Genomic DNA, 16,881 nt, shown 5'->3' with positions numbered 1-16,881 from the left:
CTCTCTGGCCAACAAACTATGTAAAGGCAACACCTCAGACATATCTACAACACTGATACAAAAATTTGCTGACAGTATCAACCATGTTGATTTACTGTTTGGGCTCTTCTGAGCTTTTGTTGCTTTTATCTGTTTTAATTTCAACATACATGTAAATATTATTTATTTTATTAATTAATCTGAATGGTATTTTCTCAACTGATCAATCATGTAGTCCAGAAAATGCCAGAAATTGACGCTATTGGCCCAAATTTATGAGTTCAAATTGCTTGTTTTGTCTGAATATTAGTTAAAAACACAACTGTTTTCATTTTACAGTGCCACAAAACACAGAAAAACAGCATGCCATCATTCTTAAAAAGCTAGAAACAGAGAATATGATCATTTTTGCTTAAATAAATCTTAATAAATTAAACAATTAATTAACAGGTTGCTTTAGCTTTTGATTTAATATATTTTGGGTTTTGGACTGTTGGTTGGACAAAACAAGCAGATTGAAGTTACTCTAGACACCATTTTCTGACATTTAATACCTATAGAAATACATTTTTTTTTTTTAAAAAAAAAAAGGGTTGACAGATAATTAAAAGATTATCTGTCAACGAAGAAGAAGAAGTGATGCAAATTGTGCCAACGTTTAAGAGAAACAATAATAATGAGCACAGCTGGTGAAAGGTTGCAGCAGTATATGATGTCAGATGTCAACAGGTAGACCCAGTAGTTTTAGTGGCCTTGAAGAGTTCACGATACACCCCCAGCCCCAGGAAGCCCCTCTCCGCCTGTTTACTGAAACTCTGCCCTGCCCCGGTGACTGAAGTTTACTGTGTTGACGTTCGCTTGGCCCCTCTGCATCCAGATAGGGCAACTGATGTCAAAACAATCTGAAGGGTTATGTAATGCCCTCCGTCGTCACTGGCATCCATCAGCAGCAGCTGGGCAGGACAAGTGGCAGGTCTGAGTGCTGCATTTAATCCCTGAACAACACTTCATTGATTAATTACCCTCTTGACGCCTCAGAGCTCGGTGCTTGGATTCCACAGCTAATGAGGGTTGTTTGCTGGTCCGCAGGGGCAGGAAGCTTTCTGTTGGCGACGGGGACTTGAGGAACTATCCTGAGACTCAGAGTTTAAAATGGGACTCCCCCCTCAGCAGCAGCAGATACTGCGAAGAGAAGAAAACAATGCATAATGTCAAAGGAGCTGATATACCAGTGTATACAAGAGTTTAATGCTAAGTGGTCAATTACCAGTTGCCGCCCTGAGCACAACCACAGTCTTGTTCTCAACCCTTGAGCTGGTCCACGGGAGCTGTTGGAAGTGTCGTGCTTCAAGGTGACACAACAGTAAATGTTTAGGGAAGAAAGCGTTCGTAATTTTCCTTTCTCTGACATGTTCTGTTGCATTTAGTCTGGGAACATTAACCTGCAGCTGTCTGGTTACAAGCACGTTTGACCTTTAGGTTCCTACTGTCCAAATATTCGTAGGTCACCAAAACAAACGCTGTTTTAGTCCATCTCAGCGTAGTTTCTCTCAGTCACAAGCTCATTGGTTCCTACTCAGGACATATATATCTTAAGTGAAGAATGAGCAATTTCCTAAAACAGCTGGATTCTGTAAGTTTGTGGCAACATTACCATGACTGAGCCGTAACCCAGTACCAGTTCACAGTGTGGGCTACAGGGCTGCAACAACAGTGGAGGTCTATGGTACTTGTAAGATAAATTAATTATTAGTTTAGTCCTTTAATGAGAGTTGTTGACAGTAAGATAAATCTACGTCATCATCAGACTCCTTTAGAGGTCCAGTGTGAAAGATTTAGTGATACCTAGTGGTGAGGTTTCAGATTGCAACCAACTGATACTTCTCCCATGTGCTACATGTGAAGGAGAACGGCCGAGAATGGCTGGTGCCAAAATTCAGATCCTCCTATCTAGAGTCAGTGCTTGGATTGTCCGGTCTGGGCTACTGTACAAACAACCAGTGGTATAATGTTATGAAGAAATAATACTTTGTTGCAATAAGCATCTGTACTTCATATTTACTTTTATATTTCTGTCAACTTTCACTTTTACTCAAATACATTTCCAAAATAAAATGTATGCTTTTACTTGAATCCATCTCTATGTACTCCAGTATCTATGTATTTCTATGTCCTGAGCATTTTTGTTACATCATCACTAGTCTGAGTGGGCGGAAGTTCGCTGCAGAGATCAGCCTCTCATTGGGTGGAACGAGCCACCCGCTGAAGTCCCGCCCTACCACCTCCGGTTGTGTAGCAGTTTTCAACACGTCCTTTACTAACTTTTGTGGTGTTTGATCTTGCGGGGATGTAGCCATTTTTCTGCCATGGTTCGTGTCCTGCAGGTGATATTTTTGTGGGTGTGTTACACCAAAACCTGTTTCCCCCTGGCAATATTTTTGCAAGCGCAGCATTGCTGTGGCACCGCCCAGAACGATTGTGATTGGTTGAAAGAAGTACAAGCAGCCGGGGTTTTTTTTTCTCCAATCTCAAAGTGAGAGTCGGCCCAGCCAGACCTTTCTTTTCTTGAGAAAGGTCTGGTGAGCGAGACTACATCATCACTACAAAAAGAAAACTGAAGGTTTGGCGAATCAGGGGTCCGAGCTTGCAAGTTAGATAAGAGGTTAATTACTTATTAATTACGGTTAATCACAAGCAAGTGCAAATGTGCTGTCTGACTGACTTCATGATGGAGGAAAACTGCACCCCACAGCAGGGAGGGCAAGTAATGATTCAAGGGGATAAAGATTTGTGACAGACAACTGCTTCAAGTGCAGTGTACGCTCCATTTTTAAGGTGGTTTACATATTAAGAAGAAATTAACTTCATAATCATCAGAATTCTGACTGCTTCCTTTTAATTACCAGTGTTTACTTACACTTTTACTTTCAGTACTTAGTGTAAAACTTGAACAATGGGCCTATATTTGGGACAGGCCTTTAATTCCTTTTACACATAACTTGTTCAGCAAAGATCAGGAAGTACAATCAAATGGTTTCTATAAACCAGTAAGAATATTATGTGTTTAAAAATTAGGCCTCAAATAATATATCACTTATAAATCTTTCCTTTGTTCTAGCTCCGACAGACAGCGCATCACAGAGAGAGTTATGGCCCTCGAGCATTACGGCACCCGACATACCGACACAACAAACACTTAATCCTGTTAAAACAATACTCACATCTTGGATTAATTTTTATGAAAAACTTTTTTGATTCTTTTGATCTGAGGACACTTGTGGACTAAAGGAATATGAATTATTTACAGGTTAATCAAGGAATGGACATACAATTTAAGGTAGCCGACAACCTGGTTTTATACATCCAAAGACTTGTAATCAAAAAATGAACTGCTTTGCAACCAGACCAGGCTTCTACTTGAGACAGGCGTTTATTTAAGCTAGTAAAAGGGACTGGGCGTTTAATTGGGACTAGACTTTTAACTGAAGTTTTATGGTAATTAAATTTAACCTAATCAAACTACTTTTGATACATAAATACAGTAAATATCAGATACTTTTACTTTTACAAAGACTTTTACCCGAGTAATATTTTAATAGGTGATTTTGCCTTCTACCAAAGTCATTTTCTGGTTAGTTATCTGTACTTTTTATGTACCAATCCTGCCAATATATCCCCCTAAATCCTAAACACTGGACCTTTTATTGCTTCACTCACATGTCTTATCACATTAGTCATTTAGGGCGAAAAGTGTTGGTAATGTTCCCAGCACTTTTCCTGGTTACAGAGGTCATTAATGTGACCTTTGGGTTCTCACTGTCCAAACACTCTTTGGATAAGAGGAGCACTGACTGAATGATCTCTCAGTCTGAGAGATGGTTTCCATCCTCCTGGTGTCAACACAGCTGGACACCAGACCTCCCCAGCTGGGGAGAGCCCTGTTGGAAAGACTGACGGCTAACAGCTCACCGTGGCGTAGAGCACTGCTCTCTGGGGAGGCTTCACTCAGAAATAAAATCTCCACAAAACGGAATAAAAAATTTTTTTTGGAGGCAGCCAGGCAGCCGGGTCTGCCCATTCTGGGAACGCAGGCTGAAAACAAACTAAACAAGCATTAGTCCTGGAGAAGGAAGCGTAGATCTGCCGCCTGGTGAAGGTGGTGCATGGTACAGTGTGTTACCGCACACCTCAGCTGCCACCATCTTTTTCCCCTCCTTGTCAGTGTGCGTGAGGTGGAGGATATTGTGGTATGGACGTGTGCTCATAACACTGCACCTATTCATGCTGTCTGTCCATTCATCATCAGCATTTAGAGAAACAAGCAGAACTGTTTCCCAGCACAAGGCTCCTCCAAAATATGAAACCTGAACCTCACTGTTCGGTGTGAACACGGGCGAAGTGAATATTAACACTCACGGCTGAAGATCTGGAGGCCAAGTCTGTGCCGTGTAGCATAAATTCTTAAACAGAGTAGCAATTCTGTCTCGATGAAGGCCTGTGTATTATAGACTGGAGTTCTGACTCAGTACGCCCTGCCAGGTCGTTCAGATGCCCAACTGTGGACAGTGGTGTACATTTACTCAAATACTGTACTAAAATTAAGCTCTCAAATGATCATTTGTCCATCACTTACTTGCCCCATGTTACGCTGAATTCGTGAAGAAAACTTTTTCCTAACACACCTCCACAGTGAACGCAGAATCCAAAAACTGACTTGATGAATTTAAGTTATTGGGGACCACGTTTCACATCAGCGAAACTATATAAAAACATCTGTTTACAAACTCTTACACAACTCGTGCAGTATAATTCAATTCCCATTCATCCTGTCTTATATTCACTGCTTTCCAGACTTGTGCATTTTTGCTAAAACCTCATTATTTAAAACTGGATCAAAAATGAAACTCAACTATGCTCTCTTCAAAGCCAGACTCCACTGACAAAAACAGTAATTGTACCTCACTGAACATTGCAGCTGCTGGTCTACCGCTGCCTCAATCGGTAGATAGTTTGTGTTATTGTGTGACGTTGGTGAATCCAAATTGACACTTTACAACACCAAAGTCACACAATAGTAATAATTGATGTACATATGGTCATTTAGGAGGTAAAGTATTCCTTTAAGTTCTACGCCCCTACATTTCATAGATGAATACTGTTCACTAGCGGTGAGCAGCAGCGGTGCCGCGCTCTGGAATCATTTGGTGATCTAACCCCCCAGTTCCAACCCCTGATGCTGAGTGCCAAGCAGGGAGGCAGTGGGTCCCATTTTTATAGTCTTTGGTATGACCCAGCCGAGGATCGAACCCATGGCCTCCCAGTCTCAGTTTCTCACTTTCCAGATTAGCTCCACCTCGACCAGTTCCAATAGTAAAAGGCTACTGACACATGAATCTATCATCAATAATAATCTAATAATATAATTTTTAATAATATAACACTCACAGGGTGCATCGTTCCGCAGTGAGTACTTTTACAGTAAGTTCATTTTTTTCATAATAATGCTCAAGAAAAATGTTTAATGTACAACTCTTACTTATATTGTTACATTCAGGTATTGCAACCTTGACTTAAGTTAAGGCATTGTTAAGACATTGTTGTCTTGTGCTTAGTTATGACTATTGCACAAGTAATTGAGACTGAGATTTATTACCCATCACTCTGGCAATTTAAATTATCTAATAGAATAAGAAAGTTGGTACAACTCTTACTTATATTGTTACATTCAGGTATTGCAACCTTGACTTAAGTTAAGGCATTGTTAAGACATTGTTGTCTTGTGCTTAGTTATGACTATTGCACAAGTAATTGAGACTGAGATTTATTACCCATCACTCTGGCAATTTAAATTATCTAATAGAATAAGAAAGTTGAAATCAAACATTTATTTTGAAATAAAGATGCTTCTTTATGTGACTGCAACTAAATTGTATTGTATTGTGTTATGTTATTCCTGATTTATTTATTTATTCCTTTATTTTGCCCTTTTTATTTGTACTCTAAATTGTACTTGCATATTATTTTGTTCTGAAAGTTTCTGTCATTATTTCAATATATGTTACTTCTAGTTTATTTTTGTACAAATCAGTAATTTTTGGATTAAAAAGAATTTTGAAAAATAAGAATGACTACTGTACACCTTCACACCTTTATATATTCATTGTACAGTCTCGGTGGTGGAGACAATCACACAAGTAAATGGAGAAAACCTTGCTAGGTATTTTCCTAAAATTAACTGCCTATCTGACTAGACAAACCACCAACACAAATATGTGTTTGAAGATCACAAAAGCACATCTGAAACATGAGGATGCTTATTTTAAGAGTTGGCATTTTAAAGTCACAGTTAAAATCTAATGTATGAACACATTTATTTACTATACTCCAAACTATCAACTACAGTGCTACGAATCTATACTAAACCGAGACTGACCTGTGGAGTCCAGCAGGAGCAACACATCAGTTGTTTCCTCATCATGTGGTCTGTTTGTGGCACGCACACCTCTCTGACTGACTGAAATGACCTGTGACCTGGTTTTGTCTGCACCTGCTGAAAAATGATGATCCTACAGTCAGACATTAGCAGAGATGATCTTCCTCTAAGAAGTATTTCAGATCAATATAATTTGCTATAATTCATCAGCATCACTTTTGCTTACTTGAGTATCTCAGTCAAACAGCAGCGATCAGGCAGAATGAGGAGCTTCCCTCATCAGTTGTGGACAGGAGCTCTGCAAAAATATCTTCAACAAATCTGCAAGTTAATAAAGTGAACAAAGTAAACTATTAACATTTCTCTGAAACTATAGAGTCAGTATATTGTGCAGGTGAAGCAAATCAAAAGATGCCTACTGCTTTTGCACTGCGAGTAAGTGAAATGATCTCATTCCACTGGCATTTTTTTATTTGTTTGAAGAAAATAAGACTTCAGTCACCACTGGACTCGGCGACTTGTTAACACCAATACGTTCTGCAGTTTGGTCCCTGGCAGTCTGAGCGGCATTAATGGGGCTTGGCCCTCTCAGCGTTTGTTCACATGGTGTTTTTATGGAGGGAAACGTCTCCAGCGGCGGCCCTTCATTTCTCCACAGGCGAGCAGACCGCAGACTTCCTGGAAAAGGCCGATTCACAGAGCAAAGCCTGCGAGCTTGGGACAGCGGCCGACACCAGACTGGCACCAGATGACCTTTAAACTCGGATCGTGTGTTAACTGGTGTTTATAGGTGGTAAAGTATCTCATAAAAGCTCGGCAGCAAAAACGCATGGTGCCATTTACTAAGCAGGAGAACTATCTAATTTTCTAACATTCTAAAATATATTTAGCTTTTTTGTTTCTGTAACTATTTCTAGGTCTTATCATTCCACTTATAATTGGCCTGTATTAAAGGAGTGTGGGGGGTCATTACGCGTTGCCGCTGAAACGTTCACTTATAGCCTCTGTTTGGCGTTTGAGCAGCTTTATAAACTCTTGAACATGTAATGGCTCCTTAATTAGCAAGTTGACTTTACATAGACGGCATATCTTTTCAGTTTCTCCTGACATTGTGTTGTTTGGTTTGTTCACCACTCCGCGACATGCGCGTTAAGGCCCGAACATATTCGGGCGGAACATACGCGGAGCGGATTCCGCGGAGGTCCGCGCGGACTCAAGGCGGACGTCCGCAAGCCCTGTGCGCGCTAAGCTCAGATTTTACGACCGCGCGGACTCCGCTCTGCGCACCAGTTACTGCTCAGCATGTATTTTTCACATCGCGGGGATTTTTCAAGGACATTTTTACAGGAAACTACAACGCAGAAGTGCGCTCGACTATGAAAGCCCGAATGACTGCAGACATTCCTCGCGGAGTCCGCTCCGCTGATAGTACGCCCGAGTATGCTTGTGTCGAGCGGGCGGAGGCGTTGATTCCGGGACAGTGATAGGGCTCGAGCCCAAACGTGTGTCAACTTCGGTCAGGCATTCACCAAGTGGAGAGAGCTGAGAGATTTGAAAGGTTTTAAAACTGATCCCGAGTTGGCCCTTTTCCTAATCGACAGGTATGTAATTTTTGTTTTTATTTAGAGAATATACCGCAACTTGTTAGACGTTGTTTCACTTCAATATATGACGAAATGGAAGTTATAAGCAAGCTAAATGTAACGTTAGCTGATGTGAACCGCTTTTGTCTAGTAACGTTACAACAAACGCCACAAAATTATGTGACTGTGACCATGAACGCAAATATACATCAGGCAGTTGCAGTTGGTTGAAGTGTGTAATCGAAGTGTAACGCTAGTAACGTTAACCCTCTCCCTCTCCAAAACAAATGCATGTGGTAATTGCCGGTTGCAGTCTAGATTTTACGAATGAAGCCGAATGCCGGCTGCCGTCAGAATTTTACGATACCAGGCTGTGGGTGTCATTGCGCTTCGACCAAAGGGGGCACTGTAATCAACAAAAACGTAAAGTTCCGCACAGCTGCTTTAAACCAAAATGTGAAGTCCTCATATGAGCACACAGGGTCTCAGGAGGTTAATATTGCTTATATTTTGTACATATATTGAATAGGATTTACTGTTGAATATTTAATATCTCTTACATTTGTGTCTTATTCTGTGTGTAAATATTTGTTAAGTTTTCTTTTCAATAGTGTGAACTATTTGAGGAGGACATTTACAATTTGGTTATGCTTGAATAACAACAATAAAATTCTTGAATCTTGCTTTAAACAAATTTATCTCAGTTAATTGTACATATAATAGCACTGAAAGTACCAGAGCTATGAAAAAAGAGGTCTACACTCAGATTTTTAAACCAAGGCTGCACAGATGAAACAACAGGGAAAGAAAATTTACTGGTCTTCAACCTGTGGTTGTTACAGCATTCTTTCCAGTGAACCCACCACGTGGCTGGAGATGTGCGTCCAGGGACTCTTCCTGCACCACCACTGTGTGCAGGTTGTTAATGAAAGTACATAAATTAAAAAAGAAAATACAATTTTGTGTGCCTGTATTTTGTTTATTATTTTAAAAGAGTTATTATGTTTAAACTAGTATTGTGTGGAAGTTTAAAATCCTGGTATCATGACAACCCTAGCATGTGTGTGAGACGTCTTCCTTCTTCTTTCTGTTAAATTCAAGTTTCAAACGGCCACCGTGGGAATAAAGTGAAATTCTTCAGCTTTATTGCATATTTCCAAATGTTCATATCTTTCTTTCATATCGCTCTGCTCGACCTCTTCCTCTTTCATCACATCACAGTGCACATACAACATTTTGTAAAATGTGATATGAGAAAATTAAAAACCACCCTGACACTCCTCTCACGGTTTCTGTAGATTGTCCTGTGTGTGTGTAACGTGTGTTCAGTAGTATTGAGATGAATTACGGCCGTGCTATCATTGTTGAAAAAGCGATGTGTTTTCAGGAACATTAGTTTGGAGCAGACTAAACACACACGTTGGCCTGCTGTACACACACAGATGACTATAAGTCATTTCAAGTGGTGGGCACTACTGGCCCGCATGCCTCTCATTTAAACTGCAGCAGAAATAAACAGCCTGTAATTATTAAAGGTGGAATGGGACTGGATAATACATCCAGACATGTATTAAGATTGGCACGGGGAGAAAATCGTGACCTCACCGGTGTACATTTATGAATGAAGCCTCTCTGTATTATAAAAAATAAATATATATATATAGTTTCCATCTTAGTTTTGGGTCAAAGTCTCAGCTGAGTTTAACGTCAGAGATTTGTAGTTAAGTTTATTTGTAATAACTAAACAGATGAAGTGATTTAAAATGATAAAGTGCTATGAACTATAAACACACAGCAGAAACCCCAAACTTTGAAGCCAAAAATTCAAAGTGGTGTTCATGTGAGGTTTAACACCGACTTCTAAGGTGACAACAAATTAAGTGAATAAAATAAAAGACTCACACAGAGCTGCATTTCAGGATCCTCAGCTGTGTTTTCAGGCTGAACGTTTCAAGATTTCTATCTTCCAAATGTGACAGACTGAAAGCAGCTCTCCCCCTGCTGGTGACACATTACACTACTGTTTTCCCAGTAACACCGAGGTTCCCAGCCTTTGTCCTTAAGCAACCCGATGACCCCTGATTAAGCAACATTTCTATGAATATTTCATGTTACATTCAGTGCATAGCAACAACAGTACAAATCAACTGATAAATTGAATAATAAAAAGGTGAATGCAATAACTGCAGGAAGTTTATATAAAGCAATGATTTGGAAGAATTCTGACCAGATTACTTCCTGAGATGAGTTTTCCTGAGATTTCTAACAACTTTTTACATGATTTTCTGTGGGGGTTTTTTTTTGGTAACAATCACTCGTAATTAATAGGCTTCTTTTTCGACAAATTCAGTGTTTTCTTTTCCACGACTCCTGGCCATTGTTAGATTAGCTTTTCAACTGTTTAAATTCTTTTAGCTCTTCACTTTTCTAAAGCAGGATGAGGCTGTTTAGCAGAGAGTGAAGGCTCTGTGAATATAACTTGTGTTCAGGTCTTCGTCATGCCCTCAACCTGTGAGATTTCTTTTTTGAAGTTTGTATCTTTAATAGTAACCTAAAAAAAAATAACTACTTCATTTAGTTGTCTTAACAGAAACAAATAAAATACTGATATATAGGCCTACTGTATATTTTTGAAAAGGTTTTTGTACAACTTTTAATTGACCCTTTGTAACCTGGAGTGACACCACTTTTCTTGTGTTTCTTTCAGATGCCTTTTACAAGTATTTTAACCCTTTGTACCCTGAGCAAACTGGTGCAATTTCTTTCAAAAACATGGGTAGAAAATACAACGAGCAACTAGGCAAGAAATGTTCCACAAATTGCAAAGAATTAATAGATCTAAATTATCTATCTAATCTAATTTTGTTACAGAATTATTAGAATATATAAGCTCTTTTTCCAGGTCATTTCCTTGTTTGTTTGTGACTTTCTATTTTTTTTTTCATAACAAATTCCCCCCCCATCACCAATTTCTTGCTATTTTTTGGGGTAATTTCTTCTTCATTGCTCATTGCCTTCTACCATGTTTGTGAAGGAAACTAAACCAGTTTGCTCCGCTTTTAAAGAGTTAATAATCAAGAAGGCCTTGTGACCCCTGTGAAGCTCTGACAACCCCTAGTTGAGGTCGGGACCCCCAGGTTGGGAACCATTGACAGTAAAGGCCTGAAAATTGGTAACAAAGGAGGTAAAAACAATGTGATGAAATTGCAACAAATAGCACTTATTTCCATGTGGCCTGGGAGCTCCTGTATGATGTCAATATTCCCCAGTTTCCCCAAAGTGAAAGACCTCACCAGTGTGGATTTAAAGTCTAAACCACATACAGACGTGTGTGTGTACATTTAGATAAAAATCACTTACTCTCCATCTGCTTGAGGGAAAACCTGCAGTAAAGGACAGTTTTAAAAAACAGTTCCTCTGCAAATGTAGTTCTTGTCGAGACAGATACATTTTTACGACAAAGAACATCTGAAATCCACTGTTTAAAAATCAAGAACTGATTCTTGGTGTTTGTGCCTCACATTTAAGTTCAGTCCTTGACTGACACCCTCACTCAGCACGATGTGCAAGGGTAAAAAAAGACTAAATTACACATTATGTGCAACAATTACAAAGCAGTGGAAGTGACACAGCCTCTGCTGAAAACATCTATTTCTAGACTCTTCTCATCGTATTCTGAATTATCAATTATCTTGTTTATAAAAAGAAAAACAAAACAGGTCCAATTCTGTAACACTGTTAACAGAACACGTGTACAATAGCTGGCTGGTGAATTACGGCTTTGCCTTCTTCTTGACAAATGTACTTTTGACTAAGAGGAAATGCTCTGCTTTCAGAGGATGTGAGATGCTTTTATTGGGCTTTCGAGAGAGACTTCTTGAATTATTTTGTGCAACTGTGTGTAGTAACACTGTTTATTTTGCTTAATCTTCATTGAATATCATTTTCAGTGCCTTTACAGGAGCTGAAATGTATGTGAATGCAGATGTGAGGCTTGACTGGGTCTCAGTGTGAGTGCATCAGGATTTAAATGAATATTTAAAGAGAAATGAATGCCAAAGTGCTTAAAAAAGAAAACAAATGAGCCTAGGAGAGCAGTAAAACGACCTTTTCTCCACACTAGCACCTCAAACCATCAGCTCCATGCTCACAAACACATTCCTGTAACAACTTTAATGAAGCTAAAGAAATAAAACCTCGAGATCAAATAAAGAATCAACATTCAGTGAGGGATCCTCAGTCCATATGTATTGAAGTTCTTACATATTACAGGTAGAATATACAGTACACGTATACTGGTATACAGACAGGCAATATAAAAGGGGCTAAAATTACCAAAGGATACAAAGAACAGCATATACAAAAGCTTATTTAATGATTCAAGTACCACTAACTTTATACTTCAGTTCTCTGGAGAATTCAAAAGCATCTGTACAGAATGTACAAGAATTGTATCCCATGTTGGCCGAAGATTTCCTCTGCGCTTCGTGTCGTATCTGACTACTGTACGTACTGTTAATGTCAGAGAGGAGATTTTTGCTGAAGACAGATCCTACACTACAGTTCACATAACATCTGACAGGAAATTTGCAGATTTAATTTCTGGATTTGGACATTTCAGTGCAGTCGTCTGATGTTTGAACTGAATCTAACACTCTAAGTTCTTTAACAGCTCATCACAGGAAACGACAGTGGCTCTACAGCTCAACTTAAACATCTTTATACAATTTCCACAGAGGGAGTAATATTTCCAAACATATCTGGACATTTTGCTGACTGTATGCACGGTACTTCTGTAACACTTTACAGGTTTGTAATTTCAAAAATAATTTCCTGAGAAGTTTACTCAAAAAAGTTGATCTAATTTACTTCTATTAGAGGGAAATGGAGGCAGCGTTTAAATAGTCCACTTACAATTAATTTCAATTATTTGCCTGCATAATAGAGCATTTTAATGAGAGCACAGCAGGTAGGCTGAAAATACACTTAGCCACATATACAGCACACAACTAAAATTATTATCCTGAAGATTTTCATGAACTCAAACAAAATTTTTGATGTTATTTTGAGTCTGTATTTTTTCCAATAATTCCTTTATATAGCAGTTTTCAATGTTAGTGGCGGGGTCCGCCATTCACGCATTAGATTCAAATTGCCTAGCAGAGCAGGAATTTCAGCAGCAGTCTTGGCGCACTTCTGAATACCATATGCTTACTGGCTACTGTGGCCTTGGTGTCCCACTCTCTGCCTGTTTTGTTTTTTCTTTCCCAGCCCCGCGTCTCTGCCCTCTCCTATCAACTCCACCTGGCAACAAAATGCTCTTGTTCTTAAGTCCCTGGCAGGACTGGTAAAAGTGAAAGTATTGTTGCTATGCATTCCCATGATCACTACTTTGCATGTGCAGCTCTCAACAGAGGTGAGAAGGAAGTGCAATGGCTCACTCGTTAGCAACTTCTATCATGACCTCCAGGAAAAAACAATCTGTTTAATTCAGAATGTTATAAAGTTATTAATGTTACTGACTATTCCTCCATAGGGAACTATCCCATACATAAATCTGATATATGACAAACTATGTAAACTACATACAGTGTAAATGTCTCACACATGATGCAAACAGATCACCACATATATACTCAGGACTCTGATTAATCAGTTCTTTGTTTTTCAGTATTACTTGTTCATTTTTGTGTCCTGAGGGTTCAGTGATTGTACTGATGCTGTGTGATCTTGAAGATTTTCTAATAATTTGAATTACAAATTAGTTTTTCTTGTAATAAAAATTGTGGCATTAATACTTTTACAAACTGATTTGTCTATCGAAATGAAATCAAATTTGTTTTTTTTAAACCCTTGATGCCCTGGCATGTGGCCTCTGTGCAATCAAAAAAATTTCTACACCTTAAAATTACGCGATTCCATCTTTGCTACCAACGCACAAGGCATTCACAGAAAACCAATTCAGTGTCACTAATGTGAGTTTGTTTGCTCTGGCACAGTAAAAAGATAGACCAGTTGCACTCTATAGTGTGGAACCACACTTGATGTTACCATGGTGACCACAGGTGTCTCCAGATGAACCAAGACTGAATCTTAAGGAGTTTACCTCCAGTATAAAATGAACATTTACTTGAGCTTTTTTGAGGGACCAAATGACACACTTCTTTCTGGGAAACTTCCTGTAAAAATTGTTCGGAAATTACAAACCTGTAAAATGGAGCGTTACTGTTATTTCTAGAATCAACGGGAATAAAATGGCCGTATATACTCTATAGATCCATATTATTGTAGAGTTTAATGCTACATCTTTAATAATAGCATGAGACTGAATCTATAAATTAACAATCATCTCAACTGAAGCTTTTATCATTCCACAAAGATCACGACGCTGATGACGATCACGAAGGGCTGATTGCCTCGCTGACACGTACTGCAGGTACTGACATGGTGACGACACAGAAAATTTAAATCATTCAGAGGAAAGTGTTCAAAAAAAAAAAAAAAAAAGACGAGCGGTGAAAAATCAAAAAAATCTATTTGCATCAATAAATCACTGTACACTGTTTAACATGTCAAAGTCTTACCATCAAAACTGGTAAACATCAGTGGCGATTTAAGACAAAGGGATCTGTGCAAATAAGTAAAAGCATATTGTCGTGTATACGCTGCTGAGAGTTCACTAAGCGAAACTTTGATATAAAAAAAGATGCCTATGATCATAAAGAGAATCCTATTAAAGAGAGGAAGCGCTTAAAAATTGAAATGGAGTATTTAACAGTCTGTCATGCACTTACCTCTTTACAACTCTGACGATGCACACTTCTTTCCTAATGTATTTAAAGAAAGAAATTGTCTTCTGTCATGAGGTGTGACATAAACAACTAAAATAACTGACAGCCTTGATGGCAGCTCTACATTCAGACTGAGTTCAATTAAAAAAATCTTATTTTTATGACTTTGCAAATCCTTTCTGAGGATTCAACACTGTACCATTCACTTGTTCGAATAAAAAGATCCTACAGGTTTTTTGTTTTTTTTTAAAAAGTGAGGTTTACTGTTCACAGAGGTTCTCCTTCACTTTAGAGAAGTGCCTGTAGTTTTAAAAAAAGGGGCTGTAAACACAGCTGCAAGAACACAATTAGTTGAAAGGGAGCTTCGACACGAGTCCAGCTGCGGCAGCACTAACCGGCTTTAACGCTGAATCATATTGGAGGGAAAGTGGACAACGTCTTTCCAGACGTCTTTTTGCCGCTCTCGGGTTGAGCAGACAGTCTCTGAGTGCTAGTGGACGGTTTTTCTGTTGTGTCAGGGTCGCTGCGGATCGTACTGCTGGTAGCGGTTCAGCTTGTCCGGGTCGTTGGAGGCCATGTGGGTGAAATCCTGGAAAATGTCCTGGTAGGTTTCATCTCCTGTAAGAGAAGCAAGGACACGAGAGGTCAACAACAAAGACAAAAAAATAGGTCAGACAGAGCATTGGTTCCCTGTGAAAACCTCACTAACTACACAGTCTGAGAGGGAACTATATTTTGATAAATGGCTCACAACTTTAGTCCCAACTCAGACCCTGTGGTGAATGGTCCCAAATAGATATTACTGCATTTTAGACGGTTAAACTCTTTATCTAAATCATAATTTTATGCCATTGTGTTCATCTAGTGATATGCTGCTGTAATAATCAGTAAGGGTGGGAATCACCAGAGGCTCCATGAAACGATATTATCACGATACTTAAGTCACGATACAATATTATTACAATTTTAAATATGTTGCTATATGCTGAGTATTGCGATGAAATATATTGCGATATATTACTTTTTTCGACTGTAAATTATGACTGCAGAGGAAGACTTTGTCAACATCTTTACTATCTAATAATATAAAGTTTTCAGTCTGTTCATCTAACTTCAATTATTTTATTTGCAGCAAAATGTTTCTAGTGGACTGAAAAAGAAGTTGGTCATATTATTCAAGTAGGCTTCCTAAAGTTTAATTTGTTTTTGTAATATTTTATTTATCTATTTAAATAATAAAAAAATTGATACTTGGCACTGTGTGATGATACGATATTGCCACACAAAAATATTGCGATACTATGCTGGATCAATTTTTTCCCCAACCCTTAATAATCAGGCACGTTTCCTTAAGATTTTCTCTCATAAGACATATTGTTTTCAATAAATAAGACTATTTTATTTTATTTTTTTAATTGTTGTTGTTGTTGTTATGTATTTGTCCTTTATGGCAGACTCCATTCTTAATTATTTAATTTTTTTCATCTTTTTACTGTTTTTTTTTTTAAATTGCTGTTTATAATTCTTGATAGACATAGCCGCTAATTATTTATTTTTATGGACTTTTTTTCATCACTTTGCCCACTGAATGTGAACTCAGGGCACTACTGGTAAAGAGCTCAATGCTCAGTCAATTTTCCCTGAATAAACAATGGTTGATGAAATGGCTCTTACAATACACACAATGCTTTTTGGTGCATTTACTCTTAAAGATAAATTGTGCTGCATTTGGAATCAACTAGTCTAAGTTTAAAATTCAGTTTAAATTTCAGGTAAATCAGTTGTTAGGGACATCCTGAATAATTACTTCAAGGTTTCAAAGCTCCTGCGATGGCACAAGAGCTTTACACATTGGTTTTCTGCACAAAATGACACAATGCATCATATAATAACACAAACATGTATGACTTTTGTTACAAAAATTGTATGTTTTGTCAGAAAATCTGAACTTTTCAACAAGAAAATAGCGCTAAATGGCTCAGAAAAGGTAATGCTGATATAATAACAGTCCCTTCAGCACCACACCACAGTCTGAGCTCGTCTCCCTCCTCAACACCTCAACCTGCTGCAAATAAATAATATAAAATGATACTGT

The 16,881-nt window shown here is 38.5% G+C and overlaps 1 protein-coding gene and 1 long non-coding RNA gene across 2 annotated transcripts in view; both read right to left on the bottom strand.

Annotated features, from left to right (window-relative positions):
- Positions 1-6,470: 6,470 nt before the first annotated feature.
- LOC125895798 (uncharacterized) lies at positions 6,471-7,010 on the bottom strand. The gene is made up of 3 exons (XR_007450205.1): positions 6,832-7,010; positions 6,639-6,733; positions 6,471-6,529 (listed from the first exon to the last, which is right to left on the bottom strand). It is a non-coding gene; the product is annotated as an uncharacterized LOC125895798 (long non-coding RNA).
- A 5,206-nt stretch (positions 7,011-12,216) lies between these two features.
- Positions 12,217-16,881, bottom strand: part of LOC125895482 (arf-GAP with coiled-coil, ANK repeat and PH domain-containing protein 2-like) — a 74,011-nt gene continuing 69,346 nt past the window's right edge. Inside the window, exon 23 of the mRNA XM_049587354.1 lies at positions 12,217-15,404. Coding sequence (XP_049443311.1) covers positions 15,301-15,404 — 104 coding nt within the window. The 3' untranslated portion in view covers positions 12,217-15,300. The remainder of the gene's footprint in view (positions 15,405-16,881) is intronic.

This window comes from Epinephelus fuscoguttatus, linkage group LG10 (assembly GCF_011397635.1).
Source record: "Epinephelus fuscoguttatus linkage group LG10, E.fuscoguttatus.final_Chr_v1".
Taxonomy (NCBI): Eukaryota; Metazoa; Chordata; class Actinopteri; order Perciformes; family Serranidae; genus Epinephelus; species Epinephelus fuscoguttatus.
This window is presented reverse-complemented; position numbering and strand designations above follow the sequence as displayed.